At 40.8% G+C, this 21836-nt stretch overlaps 1 protein-coding gene across 2 annotated transcripts in view; it reads left to right on the top strand.

The window, feature by feature from the left end:
• AFTPH (aftiphilin) overlaps positions 1–21271 on the top strand; it is a 267873-nt gene extending 246602 nt beyond the window's left edge. For both annotated transcript variants that reach the window (XM_078649420.1, XM_078649421.1), the window contains one exon: positions 20139–21271. In XM_078649420.1, the coding sequence (XP_078505546.1) occupies positions 20139–20283 (145 nt within the window). In that variant the 3' untranslated portion in view covers positions 20284–21271. The remainder of the gene's footprint in view (positions 1–20138) is intronic.
• The last annotated feature ends 565 nt before the right edge of the window (positions 21272–21836 follow it).

Here is a 21836-nt window from a genome sequence, read left to right as displayed (position 1 = left end):
CCAGGGGGACTGGCGCTAGACGCGGTCCGGGCGCGGACGGGCGTAGACGGGCTTACCTTTGGCGCACCTTCGGCGCGCATGGGGTGCTTCTGCTGCGCGTGAACGCTGCGCGTCAATTGCTCTGCCGTAAGTAGATAGTGGAGGGGGCGGGGCGGGGGAGGGTCAGCTGGGAGGCGGGAGCGGGGTGGATGGTCGCAAAAGCGAAACCTAAGAGAACGAGGTTGGGGTGGGCAGAGGCGCCGGCACAGTCAGGCAGATATGAGCAAATAAATTAAAAACCACCAGCAATTTATGCAACTAGCGTAACGCTAAGGTTTGGCTAAATTAAAATCAAAATAAATAGATTTTACAATTCAAGCGCAGGCACAATCAAATAGCGTAATGCTAAGGTTTGGCTAGATTTAAAGCACAAGTCAAGCGCAGGCACAAGCTACGATACCACAGGAAGCCTTGTGAGAAAGCGATGGAGCGTGGGGGAGCGACCGCTGCAGGTGGAGGCAGGACGGTCACAGCGCTTACTTGGGAGATGCGATCCTGTACTCTATCGTGGGAGGGAGGGTCAGCTGGGAGGCGGGAGCGGGGTGGAGCTGCAGGCTGGGACGGCACAACAACAACAAGATGGTCGCAAAAGCGAAACCTAAGAGAACGAGGTTGGGGTGGGCAGAGGCGCCGGCACAGTCAGGCAGATATGAGCAAATAAATTAAAAACCACCAGCAATTTATGCAACTAGCGTAACGCTAAGGTTTGGCTAAATTAAAATCAAAATAAATCGATTTTACAATTCAAGCGCAGGCACAATCAAATAGCGTAACGCTAAGGTTTGGCTAGATTTAAAGCACAAGTCAAGCGCAGGCACAAGCTACGATACCACAGGAAGCCTGGTGAGAAAGCGATGGAGCGTGGGGGAGCGACCGCTGCAGATGGAGGCAGGACGGTTGTGTTTAACAAACAAAAGCTAGAAATTCACTGAAAAAAACAAAGGTTAAAGTGAGTTATACTTGGTTGTTGCAATAATATAAAAAGTAATGTTTAAAAACTGAGGAAATTCCACTGAAATTCACCTATTATATGATAGTTATATATATTGAAACATAAATCTGCAAGTCAAGCTAGTTGCACTCAGACTCTACCTTGCTTTAGCGGAGTACTGCTTGCAGTAAAAATGTCACTGTTAACGAAGGTGTGCACCATAAAACTTTTACCATTCTGAGATTTGTCTCTAGCACTGCACTGTTTCTTTTTGTGGAGCAGTAGCTTGGATGATGTTATCAGTAATGTGATCGGTGATGCCCTCACTGATTTCATTTAACATATCATGAGTGATGTTATATGTGAGGTCGTAAGAAGTGCATGGCGGGTAAGCTACATCAAGCCCAGTAGACTATAACTGGTGAGTTTCAGGTTTTTTGTTTTCAACATTTGTTTTTATATTTAAACACCTAACTATGCCTTCAATTTAACCTTTGTATTTTTCAGTGAATTTCTAGTGTTTTTCTAATGTAAAGTAAGATCTTATTACTATAGTTAACTATAACGTCACTTTAACCTATGTTTATTCAGTGGAAAAAAATATACAGACGCGCACTTATTCAACTTAGTCTCTCACAACCTTGTAGTACAGCGGCACACGCAACTCCTCAGACGCTGTTCCCATTTTTTATATCTCCGTAAATATAACCTTTCAGTGCAAGAATACACAAATAAAGTTCATATCTCAGGCCGACGCGTTTCGGCTTCTGCCTTCTACTGGGCCTCCGGTTAAATCATGGTGAGACTGAGCAGTCCTATTTAAATGTCCCTTTGCTCTTTTCGTGCCCAGTCAAATACTAGAAGGTGAACTCCTCTCCCAAACTGGCTTCTGTTCTCCTCCATAACGCACAATATCGTGGTATTTTTCAATTAAAATCTTGCATCCTTCAAATTCCACCATTTCAACACTGCATTAAATATCATGGTACAGTCATTATAGTAACATTTCTATTCACTATGATAAATTACTTGTGCTTTTGTTTTTGCATCGCTGCCCTAATCCTCCAGTATCCGAGTGCAATCATTACAAAAACATTCCTATTCTGTGTGTACTTTCTTAAATTCTGTATTTAACATTGATACTCTGATGTAATACTTTCTAATGTGTGCTTCTTTCCATTTGTCTCTTCTCTCCTTAAAGTGACATGTGCTTCACTATTCCCAATTGCTACTTTTTCTAAGTATTCTCATCTCCATTTCCTCAATACTGATCAACGTATTGCACATATTATGTTAAAGACAGCACTCGAAGACATTCCTTGTGCTTATGGATATAATAGCTGGGTTGGGAGGAAAGAGGGGGAAGAAAAACGTAATCCTTTTCCTAATATAATACAGTTATTTCAGTTATCTCTATAAAGTGACGTGTGCTATAAGATATTCTCTTATTTTCCTGAGTTAGGGTACTGCACTTGTCTCTATAGCAGAGGTCTTCAAACGTTGCGGTACCGAGACCCCCTGTCAAAATATTGTAGGCATAAGGACCCCCTCCTGACAAAATGTTCTACAACCTTGTACTCCTCATTATCGACAACTATTGACAACCATAAACGCCTCCAATTCCCACATCAAATCATTTTTACGGTGGGTAAATAATATCAAACCGTGTTTAGCAAACCAAAAGTCAGTGAGTGTGGTCAAAGGTGTTGCTAAAAACAAAAGGTCTCATTTATAATGAATTGGCATAAGGCAGCGCCGCAGGTCTTCTTGCCTCCCTGCACCATGCCAATGTGAAAGGACAGGAATGCACCGTATCTATGAAATATGGTGCATTTCTGTCCTTACCCCCTGCGTTGGCGCACAAATTGCTGCGTGACAATAAGGTAGGCAAGATTGTTTTTGTGCAGGAAGGATTACCTTCCGGCACAAAAACAATTCAGAGCGGTGTTGTCCTCTTTCTATGTGTGCTACAGAATGCAGCACACATGGAGAGTGAAAAAACGCGGAGAAATGAATACATTTCTCCTTGTTACGCCTGCTGTGGGGAGGTGTAAGGTTTTGCCGCTGCCTCAGATTTATGTGATTTTGTGAATCTGGAGCAGCGTAAAAATCCATGGGTGTTGCGTGGGAACACCCACCGCAATGCCCATTGAAGGCCTCCTTGACGCAGAGTAAGGCAACGCAGTAACTTGCGCTGATTTGTCTTACTCCATATCTATAAGACCCTGCAAAGCTACGCAGGGTGACTTTGCGTCGCCTCATAGATATGATTGAGATGCTCGTGCTGCCGGAGCTTAAAAAAAAGTGACGCTCCGGCGGCACAAGCCTCTCATAAATCAGCCCCAAAATATTTTGTTTGTTATTTAGGTCTTTCATCATCAGGTAGCTACATATAAAATATAAAATAATGGGAAGCTTAAATGAAAAATACATTTTAAAAAGTTGTTACTCTGTGGGTAATGCACTATAGCACACTATGAAACCTCTATTAGTTAATGCACTGCAGAGGTCTGTGTGTAACCAGAGAACCTCAGAATTAAATTAGGTTGGTGCAGTGGAGACAGTGATTTGTGCATTTTTTGTGCTACGAGGTCACAGTCCGTGACAGAAAGCACTGTGAATTTGCATATCATTATTTTACTCTTGTATTACACACATTATAAGATAGACTGTTACAAAATGTGCAAATAGTTTTACAATAAAATGGTGCCTCCAAAATGTAGATGTTGGTAATACCAGACGGCAAGTAATGCAATTTCTTTTTTACATAATTGCCCCTTCAAAACGTCCTCAGGCTTACTAAGCGATGTGTAAGTACAATTACGATTAAAAGCACGCACTTCACAGCCCAGTTGTTAAACCTTTGCCCTACCACTCAAACGAATATTTGTCATCACAATCCATGGAGTGATTTGAGCAATTAAAGCCGAACCGGCCCCCCAGCATCCTTTACATGTGCAGATTACCTTATAGCACACATTATTATTACGCATGGAAGGAATGTGTAGCTGACTCCTTGCGTCTTCCTTTCACATCACAGGGGATTCAATTAATTAAACTTCAGCTTAAGCATTTTAAGAAATGGAATTTACCGTCCTGGGACTGTTGTTGGTTGTCTATGTTTTGGATTGAGGCAGAAGTGAGGCCTGGGAATGTGCGCCCCCCCCCTTTTCAGGATGCCACAGTCCCCCTGGGGGTCGCGCCCCCACAGATTGACGACCTCTGCTCTATAGAGTGGTGTGTGCTATAGGTAATTCTCCTATCTTCCTGAATTAGGATTTCCATATTTCCCATTATTTCCTTTGTCTAATGATCTATTGTGCATGGGTCATCCTAATTCTAATGCTAATGTTGGCATATAGTCTCATAGCTATAAGATGCTAGGTGTTTTCCTTTGTTGCACTATTTGCAAGATGATCCATGATGCAATACTAATTTATATTTCATTTTCTATACCTATCCATCGCACCTAACCCAATAGATTAATCCCTAAGAAAAGTGCCTAAAGTGATAGTGCATACACTATGTTCAAAAACAATCAATTCTTAATTACATTAAAAGTTCCACTTCAAAGTCCCACACCTTTCTAAGAAAGCATATTAATCCAATGCATGTGGCCTCATAAAGTGCTAGTATCTACATATAATGTAATGTTTTGGATAAAATGCTAGTGCATACATTGATCATAAAACCATCACGGTCACTTCAGGGCCCAAATGTAACCCCTTAGCTGCGGCGGCTATTCCGCCGCAGTGCTAAGCAGGAGGGGGGGCCGCCCGGCGCTCCCGTACTCGTGACGGAACCGCTCCGTCACGAGCCTCGGGTGGGCTGTGCTTGTGACGGAACGGTTCAGTCACGGCCCCGCCCGCCTAATAGAATGCTCAGCGCAGGCGCGGAAGTTACGGCGCGCGCAGGCGCGGCGAGCGGGCCGTGACGGAACCGTTCCGTCACCAGCACAGCCCACCCTAGGCTCGTGACGGAACGGTTCTGTCACGAGCACGCAAGGGGTTAAGGGGTCACACAAAAGATGTCTCCAATGTTATTTTTCCATGATCTAAAAAAGGATTCAATTATGCAATTTCCCACAAAGATCAATGTGATTACGACCAATGCACAAACTCCATGTGGATTTCATGTTCTCTATTCCAAAGCCAGATTTAATCTCCAATTTCAAATGTGGATTTCTCTTTACTGGATGGGATTCATGATATAACTAGAGGAGGGAATATTTCCTGTGGGAATCATGCCAGAATGTTAAAGATGTAAATGAAGCTCAGCATCTGTGTTATGGCCCATTGGAACCTCTGTGTCCATCGAAATATTCAAATTTGATTCCTCTCTTTTCAGTTATTTCTCTCTATTCCTTGTTTTCTCGGTATATGTTTGATCCCAAAGTAGCTAAATCCTTCCAGGGAGTGATTATGTACATGGTCAAAATGATTAGCCATTGGGTTGCTCATGTCTCCATTTCTAACGGCTAGCATATGTTGCGAAATTGGCAGTTTTCATTTCTTGATAGCTACCCACATAATATTTGTTACCGCTGCATTTCAATGCATATACATCAAATTCAGTTTCACATGTGATATATATTATACTAAAAACTAAGGGCCAGATTATGATTGTGGTGAATCCGCATCCTCCGGGCCGGTGGAAGCCACCGCCGGCCCGGAGGATGCGGATTCACCGCTGCGGTGTGTTTGAAGACCCCCCGCCAGATTAGGATGGCTGGGGGGTCATCGGCGGACGGGGAGACCGTCCGCCACTTTTCCGTCGCGAGACCGCGGCAGAAAAGCTCCAAAAAGGTGGCGGTGTCTATCAGACACCGCCAGCCATATTAGGATTTGCCCTGGGACATGCCTTTCCGCGGCGGCAATGCCGCCACGAAAAGGCATACGGTCTTTTCTTTGGGGGCCCGTTGCAGGCCCCCAGGGTGAAGGGGGTGCACATGGAGGGTACCTATGGTACCCCCCTGCATTTGCATGCATGAAGCGGCAGGCACCGCGCGGTCCCTGCCGCTTTGTGCATGCAAATGCACTGCTTGCAGTTTTAACATTGCGGCGGGTGCTGCTTCAAGCAGCACCCGCCGCAATGTTAAAAATACAGGATGTGACCGCCAGGGTGGCGGTCACATCCTAATTCGCACGGAGGGACCGCCGCTGCCCCTGCGGAAGGTCCCTCCACCTCTGGGGTGGCGGACGGACGCAGGTCTGTCCGCCATCCTATTAGGCCCCTAAATGTGTCACCAAAAAAACAGAGTTCTCAAGTAGCTATAATTCATGCCCTAAGCCAACTATAACTCGCACCTCCGCCATGCACAGTTTTCTCATCTATAATTTTACAGCCAAATGTTACAGTGATGTTATAGAAGATGTCATGAGTGATGTAATACGTGGAGTGATTAGCAGTGCGCAGCGAAGTCACGAGTCAGTTACTTGAGATAGCTCGAATTATAACTGCTGAATTTCAGTGTTTAAAATCTGTACCTAATTATAACATCCCTGTAACCTTCTAAGGTTTTTTGAATTCTATTTCCTAACTATAACATCCCTGTAACCTTTTGTTTTTTTTCCAGTGAATTTCTATGTTTTTTAATGTTATTTCTGAACTGTAATGTCCCTGTGGTTTTTTCAGGGAATTTCTAAGTTTTTTTTAATGTAAAGTAATATTTAATTAGCCTGCATGAATCCAACCGCCGCTGCACATAGCCTTTGATCACGCATGCAGCCAACCTGATGCGGTGCATGGCCGTTGACCGTGCACAGCAGTGGCTTGCCAAAAAGCCTGGCCTGCGGTCAGGTGCAGTGGCCAACACTCCAAAAGCAGTCAATTAGGGAGAGGGGCACACAGCCACCCTCCCTGGGCCAATCTCTGCCCCAGGGACCCCATCTCCCGGGGCCTGGCTCATTGTGTTGGGGAGAGGGGCACATGTCCCCATCCCTGGACCGATTTCTGGCCTCCGGGACCCAAATCCCCGGGAGCAAGCACACTTTTTTTTAGGGGAGGGCTGTGCGTGGCCCCCTCTCTCAAGGCCCTTTTTGGCCCTCCCGGGTGGATTTTGGCCCCAAGGACCCCATCTCCTGGGGCCCAGCCATATTCTGAAGTGTGGCATACAGCCTCCCTCCTAAGGCTAATTTCTGCTCTAGGGACACCATCCCCTGGGCCCCGCACCTTTTTAAATGGAGGGGGCACAGCCCCTCTCCTCCGGCCGGTCAGCCCAGGGGACCTCATCTCCCGGGCCCCAGACAATGTCTGAAGGGGGAGGGGGCTGCAGGGAATGAGGACCCCATCCCCTGGGTGCCCACCCATGGCATCCACCATATCTGGTTGAGATCCGCAGGGGGAGCCTCAAGGCCCCCGTGGCCCCAACCGGCTCCCTGCACCGAGTGGGAGCGGCATTGCTCTTGCTCACAGGGAGCAACTAAAAATGCTACTCCAGACGGGCGGAAGCAATATTCAGATCTGTTTCCCTGCCCACATCAATGTAAGCAGGGAAACAGATCTGAAGTCCTCTCCCAGCTTGCAAGAGCGTTTTTAAATCTTTAGTCAGCTGGGAGCAAACTTCGTGTTTATTCTCGGTTGGCGTGACTTTTGAAATTGCTCTCAGCAAGCCAGTGTGGGCAGGGAAACCGCTATGTATCGGGGTGGGCACGCTGAGACATAGCAGGAGCCAGCCTTGGGGAATGGGGTCCCAATGGCTATAAATGGCTCCGGAAGGGGGGTTGCTCTGCACTCCTACCCTTTGTTATTGCGGCCAGGGGATGGGGGTCCCCGGGGCCGAATTCATCCCATACGTGGGGGCCGCATGCCCCACCCACTTTGTTTTTATAAGGGATGGGGTCCCTGAGAGTGGTCCGTAGGGTGGGGGGGGTGCGGCCCGCGCTCCCACTTTTCAATATTGGCCAGGCCCTGGCGGATGGGCTACCTAGGTCCAAAATAGGTCTGGGGAGGGGCGGCCACATACACCCTCTCCCCTATATTAATTTAAACAATTCTTCCCTGGGACGTGTCCCACCTGGGAGCTATAAAAACCAGCATGGGAGACTGCTCTTTTTTTTAATTACATTTTCTAGTGGATTTAGAAAAAATGTTTTCGCCCTAGGTGGTGTCCCTGTAGGACCCCACCACAGGCCTAGGGGTTCAGGGTATTCTTACCCTGCCCCCTTTTGTTTATTTTTCCATTTTTCTTGGGACTCGGGCTGAGTCCCAATTCCCAAGATGGCTGCCACCGCTTTCTGGTTAAAGTGGCAGCAACCAATTAGTCTGTTGGATATGCGGGCCCTCCGCGTCCCTAGATATACATTTTTATTTTAATTACTTCGAAACTACTGAATGGATTTACCCCAAATTACTAAAAGAGATCAATCTGGACCAAGATCTACCTTTCTGACAAATTTGGTGTAATTCTGTTCATCGGTTTGGGCTGTAGTCGTGTCTAAACTCCTTATGGGAAATTGCTTGGAGAAAATGCGTTTTGAGGCCCCCCCCTTTTTCTCAGCTCCCTCTTGATGAAGCACCCCGGTACCTTGCAGACAGCAGCTGTAGTGAGTAGCAAACTAGTTTAGAAAATTTTGTGTAGACTCGTCAAAAGGCACCAAAGTTTAATAGCAAGACAAAAAAACACTTTTCCTATAGAAACTAAGTCCTAAACTATAACTACCCAAGTGAAGTGATATGTGCGCAGTGTCTGTATAGGCTCCACCCAAGCGCGCTGATGTAAGTTCTTTCCTTTTCGCGCCAGTCCATGCAGATCCGGGAAAGGCTACCCTCAGTCACTTTTTAACTGTCTTTTTTTCCATTTTTTGTGGAAGTTTTTTGAGACATGTCTCCTGCTGTAGCAGGGATGTAAGTCTGGATCCAAGCACTGCGCCACCTGTCACCAGCAAATGTTGGTGACAGACCCGCACCTTGTCTGTCTCTGGTGTGTTGAGCGCAACCAGGAACCCAAGACCTCCGCAAATGTCATTGACAAGAAAGATCACTAATGAACTCGCACATGACATTATCCATCACATCACTGCTGTAAATACTTGGGACACAGTACATGTAGGTGTAAGTAATTAAATAAGAACATTACAAGTGATTATTTTTAAATTACACCTTGAGAACATATATAGTGCAACCCCATCTGTCAGTAATGATATATGTGCAAAACAGGTAATTTACTTAGACGGTTTAGTCTGCAGTCATAGAATGCTCTGTGCTGACATTTCTCTAAAGTTACAATTCCAAGTGCATATTTGCTGCAAATTAGAGCATTTCTCAATAACGTGTATTGATTCCAAGAGTGTAAATTCCAGTCAGCTTATACTTAATCCATAGTCAGTCGTGTATCATTGCTGTTCCCTCAGGTCACCCTAGACATGAGTAGACAGTTTATAAATCTCCTGGTGGATAGTGTACTCTGTGAATAATTTGCTATTAAACATAATACTTAATTTTCATTTTCCTACCAAATGTTGACAAGAGGGAGTCGGTCCAGACCTTCTGGGCTCATTTCAGGTCACAGACAGCATGCCCAAACCTTATGTTTTCTTCTGCAGATCCATAAAATGTTCTGATTGGGTGATACTTTTATGCCTTGCACTAGTTGGGTGGGGGTGATTCCTGGGCACTCCCTACTAATGGGGCCAAAAAATCCCAGGGATAACCCTACCCATTTTTTAGTTCTTTGCATTACTGCAAACATTCCCAAGATGCCATATATCAGGGCTTTTTAAAGATTGTGAACATCTTCAGCCACACTAAACTTTTTATTTTTTATTGAACAACTTGTGACAACTGTATACAAAGCCCCATAGCTGGGACCAATCAAGGCCATTGTATCCATTTAGTAACACAAGCATTGTACATTTGAAACGGCACCCCAAACAAAATAGAAAAAACAGCCCCTCAACCCTCCCCCACCCTTCCCGGCACTGTATTTGTTATTCTTGAACCCATAGCATCTTGTACAACATAATGATGGCATCCCTCATTAGCAAGCCCATCCCTTAAGCCACTTGCAGGCATCACATTATTACAGCCTGTCTACTGCAATTCAGGATTTCCAAGACGGTACAGCGTGAGTGGAGCTCAAAAATCCTTGGGCCTTGAGGCCTGCGGGTATTTCCTCTGCATAGGCCCCCAGCTGTTCTCTGCAATATACCAAGTCCTGAACCCACTTTTTTACTGTTGGGGTAGATCTAGCCCCCCAGTATTGTGCCATCACCCGCTTGGCAAATAAAGTTGCGACAGCTACAAGTCTCCGATTTCAAGGCTTTAGATTCTTCACCCATCCCAATAAGCAAACATTAGGCGCGCACACCACATTTTCCAATACAACCTCAGAGAGCACTATTGTGACCTAAGTCCAGTCTATTCCATCGCAGTTCCATGCAAGATGCAGAGAATCAGCATCATCCTGCCCACACCTCACACAGCATACACTCTCTCGTAGGCCAAACCTCCTTAATTGAATTGGTGTGTAATATAACTGGTGTGGGTATTTGAAGTGTATAATGCGGAGGTAACAGTTCGCCGTCAGGCGACCAGTCCGCTCACAGCAGAACTTCTATTGTTCCAGCGACAATGAGGCCCCTAGCGCCGCAGTCCACTTTTTATATGACTGGTGTTCAGTAAGGTCCCGTTCTCTCAGTGACTCATTGTACAGTTTAGTTATCAGACCTCTACGCTCTTCCCCTGCTAGCACCGCCTGCAGCGCCAACAGTGTTCTCAGCTCTGCTGGATTAGCAGGGTAAATAGCTCTGACGGCCTGTCGCACTCTTACATATGTGAACCCCAACATTAAACCATGGTCCTGTCCACCTTGCAAGTCCAGAAGTGACTAGAACTGGCCCTTCTTTTTTTAAGTCTCCCAGTTGCGCAATTCCCGCTGCCCCCAGTACTCTCAAAGCGGCCTGCTCTTGTGTCACAGAAATTTCAGGGTGTGCAGTAGGCGGTAACACCGGGGCATATAGATAATCATGGCTTTCGGTACCTTGTGTTTTTGAACAACCAACAAACACTGTATATCTCTGCAACTGGAAGAGTCTTATGGAAATGCATTATGTTTGTAAATAGGCCTTCAGTGTAAAAAGTTGCAGATGCCCTTTTTCTGTTTTCTTACTTTCACTGTTCTATTTTTTTTTCAGTGATTAGTTTCTTTGGGAAACCCATGAGCAGTTTACACAAATGACCATCTGTATTCTCTCTACTTTTTGGAAATGCATCTCTTTCTATATTCGTCCATGGGTTTCATACCTGTTGACCACCATTTAGAAGATTGTAAACCTTTTGTTGATATATTTTTGATTTTTAAATAACACGCACAGCACATTTTCCAATTTTTAAAAAGAAAAAATGCTATATCTTAACTATTTTATAGTTCCCATCAGTTGAATGCACAGACGGGAATTGCCATGCACTGTATTGTCTCATCTGAGTTAAAGCAATTAAATGTGATTCCATCATTGGGCATTTTTCTTTGCTTCGGGCTGATTCAAACTCAAGTTATTTTGGTTCACCTCTCTCCAGTAAGTTTCAAATAAGAGAAGCTTTATCTATCTCACAGATGCCTATCAAAAAAAAAAAAAAACGTTAGATATTAGTCAATTTTATTATTTGCTCCTACTGTAGTATTCTCTTGCTAGTAATAGGATTCTGAATATATACATACATAAACACACATACTTTTAGGCAGCCAGGCATCACAACCCTAGCATGCAACAGTGACAGTTGCTCCTTCAGATTTTTTTTTTATTTTATAAATTTTATATTCAAGACATTAGCATTTCTGTTACAGTTAGCCATTCGTAGCATGTTTAAACAGTGTTTACAGTCGCTTCAAAACATATGCTTGACTAACCCCTGCTGACGTGGCTTAGTGAGAGAAAGAGTGAAAGTGATAGTAAGAAAAAGAAGAGAAGGGCACAAGAGGGGCTATGTATTTGTGAGACTTATAATCGCCTGACCAGGCCGCCACATCATTGGCTTGCTTGTGGCGATATAGGCAGACAAGTCATTCCAACCGATCCGTAGGGCCATAGTGATTGCGCTCAATAACATTCCTTTTACCGCATTTTCCGGGGGTCAAGGGGGATCAGGGGGTTTGTCGCCGGGAAGATTTGGTTTCACGGCGGGATTCATACCTAGACTTTTACGAACCCCCATAAATCTTTCAGATTGTTTTAATAATCTGATGAAGTAGGTCAGGGAGGAGGGTTGTTCTTTATAAATTTGATGAAGACACCCTTTATATGGAACTGGTGTAAAAGGTAAACCACTTTTTCTGTATCAAGCAATGTTCATTAATACTGATAAACATTATATAGAGAAGTAGGCTAATCCTTTCCCAGGAGGTAGAAATGGTAGTATATAAATATTATTAAAATAAAGTGAACAATTGCAAGTTACAGTTGCAGAGGATAAGCTTTCCAACGTAAGAACCAGCTTTATTGTGATGATACCGCAAAAAGTGATGATCTCTTATGAACAAAGACACATTTCTTATGAACAGAGAGACATTTGTGCTTCTGCAACTTTCCCTTTGAAGAATGTCCACATAACAATGCCCAGGAGACTTGGTTTTCTACACTTAGCTATAAAGATGTTTGATGATGATATTGAAGCAATAGTGCATCTCCATGTAGGTTTTGAACCCATTTTCATTTTTTGTGCATATATAGCAATTTTCCAGTGCATGTGACTGGTGTATTTGAGCAGATTTCTCAACAAATTTGCTACCTTTAGAACATCATGTTCTTTGATTGTAATCTAGAAAATTGCTTAAGAGATTACTTGGCTAATAAGCATCCTCGGCATAGGCCTAGATCAAAGTTCTATCAGAAGCAATAGCCTTTAGTGTGTCAACTGACAACTAGTCAAATACCTGACTACATTAACTGAGGATTATTTAATAATACAGACATTAAAGAAATGTTTAACACCAAGGTAGAAAGGGTAACATTATGCTCATCACTGTGGCAGCTTGAAATGCTGTGTCAAATGTATTTTTCTAGCAGAGATGCCTACAGCTAAAATGTGGTTAATCATAAAATGAACATGCTAAAAAGGTTGAAGAATGCAGAGAAGGGCATCCAATCTAAGCATCCAAGTGTTACAAGTGGAAGACAAAGTGGCTGAAATATGACATTGGTAAAATCTCCACCAAGAAAGTAGTTTAGATCAAAAAGCTAAATTCTCCTGTATGCAAACAAAGTAGCATGTTTGGGAGGTTATTAAACTAAATAAAAAATATATTGAATGCAAACTGAAACACCAAGAGAAAGATGTCAACATCTTACCTTCCATTACAGACATCAGTGAATTATTTGCTCATTTCTATATCTTCTACAAAGAACCAAGGTATTATCACATGCAAAGTTTTATGAAGGCATAATGTTACCTCATCTGAATGCATTCGATTAATCCCTAGACGGAGTGGTAGCTGCATCTAAAACCACTAGTACTGTGAACTCAATTAGTTGGCAAAATTGTTTGGTCTGCATGGTCTGCGGCTTCTACAAACTCAACAAGCTAGCACACATACAGATCTCTTTTTAGTAATTGCTTCCAGGAATAGGGTGCATTTTCTACATTCGTTCAAGGTGCTATGTTAGACTATTTCTTAATCAAAAATGAACTATCAAAGATGCACACCTATTGACTGATCTCTGATTAACTTAGATGCTAACATTTTAAATCAAATTTGGGCTGATAAACTTACAAAATGATGTCCAGTCTTACTGACAATAACCAGGTCAGATTTTTAAAAGGTAGATCAGGCTGCATAGTTTAAATCAAGTTTGAGATAACAAAAATAAAGAATAATTTCTACTCTGCGACATCTGTCTTGTCTCTAGGTGCTAATAGCAGGTGTTAATTATCAAGTAGTACTTATTCAATCAGCCTTGACAGATAGAAATCTGAGCGATATCACAGGATTCGAAACTGTTGACCTTCAGATTACAAACCGATCTCTACAATGGAAGTGTTAGTCTACTGAACTGTCCTATTAAGAGCACACTATCACACCATGTTCTAAAGCTGTTAACAATTGGGCTGGAACATACCTATTTAATACATCAAATAATGTGAACTTTGGAAGACCTTTTATCCATAGATTAAAAAAACTGTTTCAGGCCACTGGTTTACTCTCTAAATACAATACATAACAGAAAGAAACCAAATATGGGTGTCTACTTTCTACCTTACTGTTTAACATAGAAGACATTAAAAAAAACTTTTTTTTCCGATATAAATACTTGCCGGAAGGGAAATAAGTTCATGCAGTGGTCAGTCTCTTCACAAAACCACTCCATACCAGAAATACTCAAAATGTTAAATTCTTCATAACTTTCTTCATATAAATTACCTAGACTAAATCCATAATGATTACCAGGTTAGTGTATAAACGGGAATATGAATGATGACAAATTCAGTAAGATGCTATAAAACTAGCTTATCCAGGAACTGTGTTTAGAGATATGAACTTGTTACATGCAAATACTGATGAAGTTATAAATGCAATTAAATTTGACTTTGAGTGACTGCAAGAGCTCAACTTTAGAACTGGAGCATCCTTAAAAAAGTTCTAACGACAACCCTTTACTTACTCCAAAGTGGATATAAAAGGAAAGAATTCTTATTTGCAAACTGGAAAACATTACAACACAATTTCTCTGGATAGCTAAATAGAACTTCTCCAGGTTCAGCATGTAAATTGTATATTCTGTTCAATGAAGGAGGGTTTGGCTTTCCAGATCCAAACTGGGTGCATTCATATTTTCTCTAATTGCAAGAAGATTCAAACTTCAAATAATGTACCTAAAAATGGTCTGAACTGAAACGTGCATTTGAATGTCAAATTAAAAAAACATAAGTTAATTACGTCAAGTTACATGAGGCTACTTTATAGCTTCTATGTTAAAACATTGGAGTCACAAATATTAGCCTACAAAAATATTGACAGAATTTTTACTGCCCACTATATTGTCGAGGTAAGTGTATATAGGCAATTACAGATATACTATTCTTCACTCCACATCTTCGTACCTTGAAAACAGATATATATTCATTCAGGGTGTGTAGCGATTTAGTAATTGACGATTTTCTGACGTAGATATCTGTATATGTCAATGTCAAAACTCAGTATTCCAAAGAGAGCCCGTGCATTCTTATTCAGAGCAAGTCGTCAGCTGGAAATCATAGACTGTGACATTATTTTTTTTATATATCTAGATTACTTTTTAGCTACATTGTTGCACAAAATATTTACAAATATTTTACAAATTGTATCCTTTGTCAGCAACTTAAAGATTGTTATACATACAGTTTGCATAAAGAGGAATAAACAATAAACATTATACTGGGTTGTTAGGTTTTTAACTCTAGTCCTCGTATTGCATTTGTTTCACTGAGTTATCAGTTTTGTCTTATTCCAAGTTATGTCTCAACGCTAAGGGCTAATTTGAGAAATAAAGTCCTATTTGTCTTTAGACAGTCTCTTCTTCTTAAAAACCATAATCTTTAGGTTAGTTCAGTTGCTCTGTGTTTTGTATAAACTACCTATATGTGCTTTACCTAGCTGATCTTAAATATTCAGACCACATGCTGTATACATTCTGCTCCTCTATTAAATCAACTTGAGTTGTCCTATCTATATACGTCTCATTAAGGCATATCCTTTTCATAAGTAGTGTCTCATTTTGTAAGTCTCCTGCCTTACCTTGTTTATGTTGTTGAGATGCCATCACCTTCACGTCTACCTCTGGGTTCTACCCTAATTTTGAGAGTCCGGCTTTAACACCAGGTGCCCCTAGGGACTACAGGTTCAGTGCTCTTACTATTTGGACTAAGATCATGGCCAAATCAATGCATTTATTTTCTACTTCTATATTCTATTTTCTTCTTTGGCGATCTCTGCGTTAAGCCCCACAATCATACCTTTGGCTTGTAGATGCTGCTTCTGCCTGTCACTGTGATCCCGCAGTTCTGCACCATATGATACAACTCTGCTCCGCTCATTTAGATGTGAAAATACTTTATGTAGGCTTTTTGATGTCAGGTACATTTTGTGCTCATAATTGAACTGTGTCTATTAAAGCAGATATTCCTTGACACTCTGATAATGTAAATTAATGCTGCCTTCGATTCTATGTTGGATCACTTTAACCCTATAGACCTGAACAGTTTAGTTTGCATTTGTTCCGCTGATTCTTTATCGCCTCCCTTTTCTTACAGTCTACGGAGACACCCTCCGTGAGAATTGCAATCAATAGTCTATAATAGCTTCTTGCATTTCTGTGTGCCATATCAGCTTTGCCTCTAATGAATATCCTGTATCTAATAAATTGTCCCTGTGATACACCAAATGACAAAGTCCTTCAATGGAATCCAAATTACCTGACTCATAGAGGTCATCCATTGTCACAATGTTAATCTCTATCTAAATATTAGCGTTTATTTTGCAGCCAACTTCTTGGAATCTACGGCGGCTTCACAGTGGCAACTCCGGCACATGTGCACCAGTAAACCTGATCATTTTAGGAATTGCATGCAGCAATACATTGACATCTGTGCTAGTTTTGGGAGTGGGAGATTTCTATTTAATTTCGCATATGCCACTTCTGGTATTGATTTTTGTTGTAGATTTTTTTCTATAGTGCAGTGTTTTTCAGGGTGTTAGCCATCTCTCCACTTATACCCCTAGCAACGATAACTCAGTCAATCCTCCCGAATCCAGCATCAGTTGGAGATTTTTGAGAGCAAGTGTCCTAGTTTTCGGCCCATATCACATGAATGAATCAACAAGAAATAACGTTCTGTGAAGGATTGGCCTGTGATTGTCAGTGATAAATATGAATATGGTGGGCGCGTAACCATCTAGGGCACTATTATCCATCCAGCAGTTTCCTGAAGGAAACTGAGCACCTTTCGGCTGCTACAGCCATAGAGCTAGTACCTGACAGTTTCTTCGTATTTATGGTAAATATACACAGATTTATGAATGTTGTCATAGTCTCCCATTTTAACTCTGAGATGCTCCCCTCTTATGACTATGCTTTGGTCCTGTTAACCAGTATAAAAAGCACAACTTTGTCAATTTGACTTTGTCTCGACATTAGGCCAAACTATTTAGGTATATCCATCAGTGGTTCCATGTCTTCTTCCACATTCTTTTTATATGGTAATATATGATCTGAATATTGAGATAAACTATGCCTTTCCTACCACACTTCCCTCATAATCCTTGCTGCTAGTCGTCCCCGTGCTAGAGCAACAAGCAATGGGACAAATAGGGCAACCTTAATTAGTGCCCATCTCAATTATCCACTGGTCATATATCTATTGGCCAGTGTGCACTTTAGCTTTGGGCGCTGAATATAATAACTGGATCAATTTCTGGACCTCAGTAGCAATTCCCATGCTCCTGAAGTATTTTATATAAATGTCCCAGCTTAGCTTATCAAAGACTTTTTTCTATATCAAGGGAATCTACTACACCTGAAGCCTCAGTACTCAGGATTTTGTATATTAAATTAAAAAGCCTGCATGTATTTGGGGATGTGTTTTGTTCTGGCACAAATACACTTTGGTCTGCGTGTATTATTGTGTGTAATACTAGTTAGCTTGCTAGTATTTTATCTGATATATTGCAATTTAGATTTAACCTTGATTGAGAATTGAAAATCTCTTAAAGAGTTGGTCCATGCATAGTATGGATAGAGTTACTGTTCTCTCTCAGGAGGTTGGTAAATGACCGTATAGTTGTTCTGGTGTGCACAACTGTAGTAAGCGGAGTGCCAGTTATTTTTCTTACTCTGCATAAACCTTAATGGGCAGAGCCATCCAGTTCAGGTGTCCTGCCTTTAGCCAGTTATTTAATGGTGCCCCAGATTTCAGAAGCTGAGGCGTTGTGGTGGCCTTTTGTCACTTTTTGAGTGTGCATAGTAATACGTAGTATAAGAATGCCCTCATCCTTTTCATGTCGATCATAGGCTCACTCATGTTGAGGGTACCGTTGTCACGTAGGAAAATTTAATTCATTTCGTACCGTGTGTGTGATTGTGCCTTTTTGACGTTGAATGCCCACTATTGGGATCTCGTGCCATCTGTTGAAGCCTGGTTTGCTAATAAGCAACCAGCTTTTCTCCCCTTCATTGTGCGACTCAGTGAGGTATTCCCTGTAGCTTAAATCTCTCATGCATTCATAAGACTGTTGTAATATGTTCTACAGATGAGTATTATATGCCTGCAAACTACATCTGGAGTGAGAGCGATCTGCATTCCTAATATTCTGAATTTATCTTCCAATATTTTTTTTATCTCCCTGTAACGGATCCTTATGTTATTTTTATTGCTTAAACCCCGTGTAACCATTTCATCTGTCTAAATACACATCTTGTTTACACTTATTGAGATGGTCTGTAACATAATCCCCCCAATCAGCAAGTAAAAGCCCAGGAAAATAAAGTTTCATCTTTCACAGAACACAAGTCATAATCTTCCACAAATGGGCATATGGAATTAACGTTATGTAACATTTTACAAAACTCTTTCTCTACTGCAAGCACTGGCCTTGAATTCTGTCAAAGCAGCTACGCAGTTATCTAGCTCCACATGTATAAGCTTCTGTTACATGCCAATCATCGTGCCTTTTTAAAAACGACCAAGGAACTAAACAATACAGTTTCAGAAAGTGAGTGATCAGGCTGCTTATGATACCTACAAAAATAAGCATTATTGCAAAAATGTTCCTTAAAGTCACATAGTAGCAAAAATGATTATTTTACAAAGCTGGAAATCACCTCAATTTATTAGAGATGGACAAAGTTTTGATCAAACTTAGGGGTCAATTTGAATATTTGAGTCAATATGAAATGACTTTCTAGAACTAAAGGATTGCTAGAATGCTCAATTAATGTTGATGTTGGTCTGATAGGCTAAATTTCTACTTAGATTTTAGTGGGACCTTACATATTTTTGGTATACTTAAGTGAGTGTACTCTTCTAGTAGATTGTTGTAGCCAAATCAAAAAGGCTAGTAGTCTGTGGGAAAAAACATTATATCTACATTTCGATATTTACTTGGGTATCTCGTGTGTATCCTTTACTATTATTGTGTAATGGTTAAAGTTAGGTTTTGGAACACGAGTTAGATTTTGTTTGGCAAAGAGTAGCTAAAATATAGAAATTCAGCACTAAGGAGTCTGTCATACAACTCTAAGTTATTCACTTATTAAATAGACCAATAGGTTTACCTGCATTTTATTATATTTACTCTACCTTTAAATTGTGAAAAATGGATTGCTCTTCATATTGTAATGTATTTACTTTGCATTCACTTTCATCCTGAAGTTATTGTTGTACAAGTTTTTAACCATCAATATTTTTGCCTTCTGTACTTGTAAAAGAGGAAAGATGGGATATTTAATTTCAGCAAGGTAAAGCAAAAATAGGTGCAGAGGGATCTTATCAACAGTGGTCAGTATATAGGCAACATAAGTGTTCTTTGCTTAATGTAACAGTAGGTGTCACCTGCATTTCACATACAAAAAGATCATGAAAAACTGTACTTCGGATAAATTAGTAAGTACACTCCAAAGATACTCCATTTGGACACGTTTCCTTTCTTAACTGTGCATTAGAAATTAATCACATTTTGTTTGTGCATTTTTTGTGGTACATGTTTTACTAACTTTCTTTGGGGAAGAGATTCAGATGTTGTCTCCCCTTTATGTAGGACACACACTGATGACTTTTCAGCTTTTGACACTGCATTCTGTTATCACACATCATATTCTCCAAAAGATTGGGCACTAAGCAACGCCTTTTTATGTGAAGTATTACACCAGGAATTAAGGTGATTGTGGATAAAATTAAAATGTTGTGATCTTTGTTAAGTAATACAAAGGAAACCTAGTTTTGAAGTTGTACAGTTCCCAAACTTCCCAAAGTTATTTTCTTTTTCCTTGTATGAAAGTCTATTATCTTTTATGTAGCATAATGTATAGACATAATTAACTCATGGCGTCGATTTTTTGTGAAGAGACTAGTGCACCATTGATGACAGTGGGTCTTTTCGCATCAAAACTGTTGCTTTAGGTCAATATGGAATACTAATGTTTCTAGCCCTTTGACATGGGTAATACAATTGATGCTCTTTTTTGTTTCTACCCCTTGACAGGAAACCTAAAAAGGAAGAGCGCCTTAGTGAAGAGGCTGCAAAGGTGATTGCTAGCCTACCTGATTTATCATTCATGCATGCTAAGGTGTTGATGTTCCCAGCCACATTAACACCTGCAACAAGCTGTCAGGAAAAGGTAGACTGATGCGGATTTGATATTTTGTGTTGACGTCTTTTGATCTGCGGGTTAAAAAAAAGCAATCTTGCTAAAAAATGTTAAAATGATTTGTTGGTAAGCAGCACTCAAAGGTATACATAGTGATGTATATTTATTTCCTACTGAAATCCTACATTTATATTAGAAAACAAAAATGTAAATAATTGGTAATATGGAAACAATTTTGAAATGTTTTCCTTTCCTCTTATGCTGGGGTACATAAGTTTGTTTTTGTGAAATACACTGGTGGTGTCCTTCATAAACAATACAAAATCTTACCAAACCCTAACTGATTGAAAAATCTTCACTGCAGTGAGGTCATCTTCATAGGTTGAGTTCCACTTTTCACTTCTGTCCGGATTGGCTTGTTTTTCTTTTCTAGGTGTGTTGAAATTATTCTGTTACATTCAAATGCCTGAAAGGTTCCATTTTTTATGTTTCTGTACTTTTTACAGGCACTGCGGTTACTTACTAAAATCTATATTGAACCGCATCTTTTACACCGTAGGTGTATGGTCTGTTCTTATAGCCTTGTTTGAGGGTGATTGATTAATGGCCTGCACCTGCTTCATGTATGTTACATAATAGATTATGGGCAAACATGTGATTTGGGGCTCATTAGTATGTTTACGTTAATCAATTTGATTTAAGAAAGGAGGACCAAAATGAGATGAATGTATATTATATAACCTACTTGTTTTGATTTATTTTTGTTCTGTTGTACCACTGTACGTCTGTTTTGTTTCTTTATTGAGGATTTTGCACATTGTAAAGCGATATAATCATAGATTGCTATGGTTTAGGCTGTATATACAGTAAAACTATGGGATGTAAATGTTCCAGGAAATTCCTATGGAAAAAAGAATGAAATGTAGAAGAACCTCTAACAAGGTTAATGTGCATGCCCAAGGTCTTTTGAGATTTAAGTGTGTAAATTTCCTTTTAGCTTACACAGAAATAAAATCATTTAAATTAAGTTGTACAAGTGTGTATTCTTTTAATGCAGTTTTTCAAAAACGATTTTCCTTCCCAGATTGCTACCGAAAGGCTACTGAAAATGATGACCACTGTTATTTTCCTAGATCTGGTACTTTCATAGACACAATTAGAGTATGAAATTGAATATCTTTACTTCTGGGTTTAGCATAATGGGTAGCAATTAAATATTGAAATGAAATTCAGTCCTTTCATGGGTGGTGGCTTGTCAGATTGTATAGCAGGGAATAAGCATTGGACAAGACAATAGGTCTTGTCTTTGGGACCTGTTACCTTAGCCTGTGGTTTTAGTTATGAGATATTTCGGGTTGCCACCTAACCCGTTTTTCTACCAGCATGACCAGTATTTTAATGGGCCAGCTGGCACAAAAATTAGGAAAATCACCTAAAGGCGGAATTTTCCTCATTATTACATACTTAAAACAGTAATTAGAAGAAAATGCTTTAAAATGTGTCTTCGTGATTCCTTAATGACCCCTGACTGATAAATGAAGTAAACAAAGACAAGAAGTCCATGTTCAATATGAAACTGATGATTTTACTTA

This window comes from Lissotriton helveticus, chromosome 6 (genome assembly GCF_964261635.1).
Source record: "Lissotriton helveticus chromosome 6, aLisHel1.1, whole genome shotgun sequence".
Classification (NCBI taxonomy): Eukaryota; Metazoa; Chordata; class Amphibia; order Caudata; family Salamandridae; genus Lissotriton; species Lissotriton helveticus.
The sequence above is the reverse complement of the archived record's forward strand: the minus strand, read 5'-3'. Positions and strand labels throughout refer to the sequence as shown.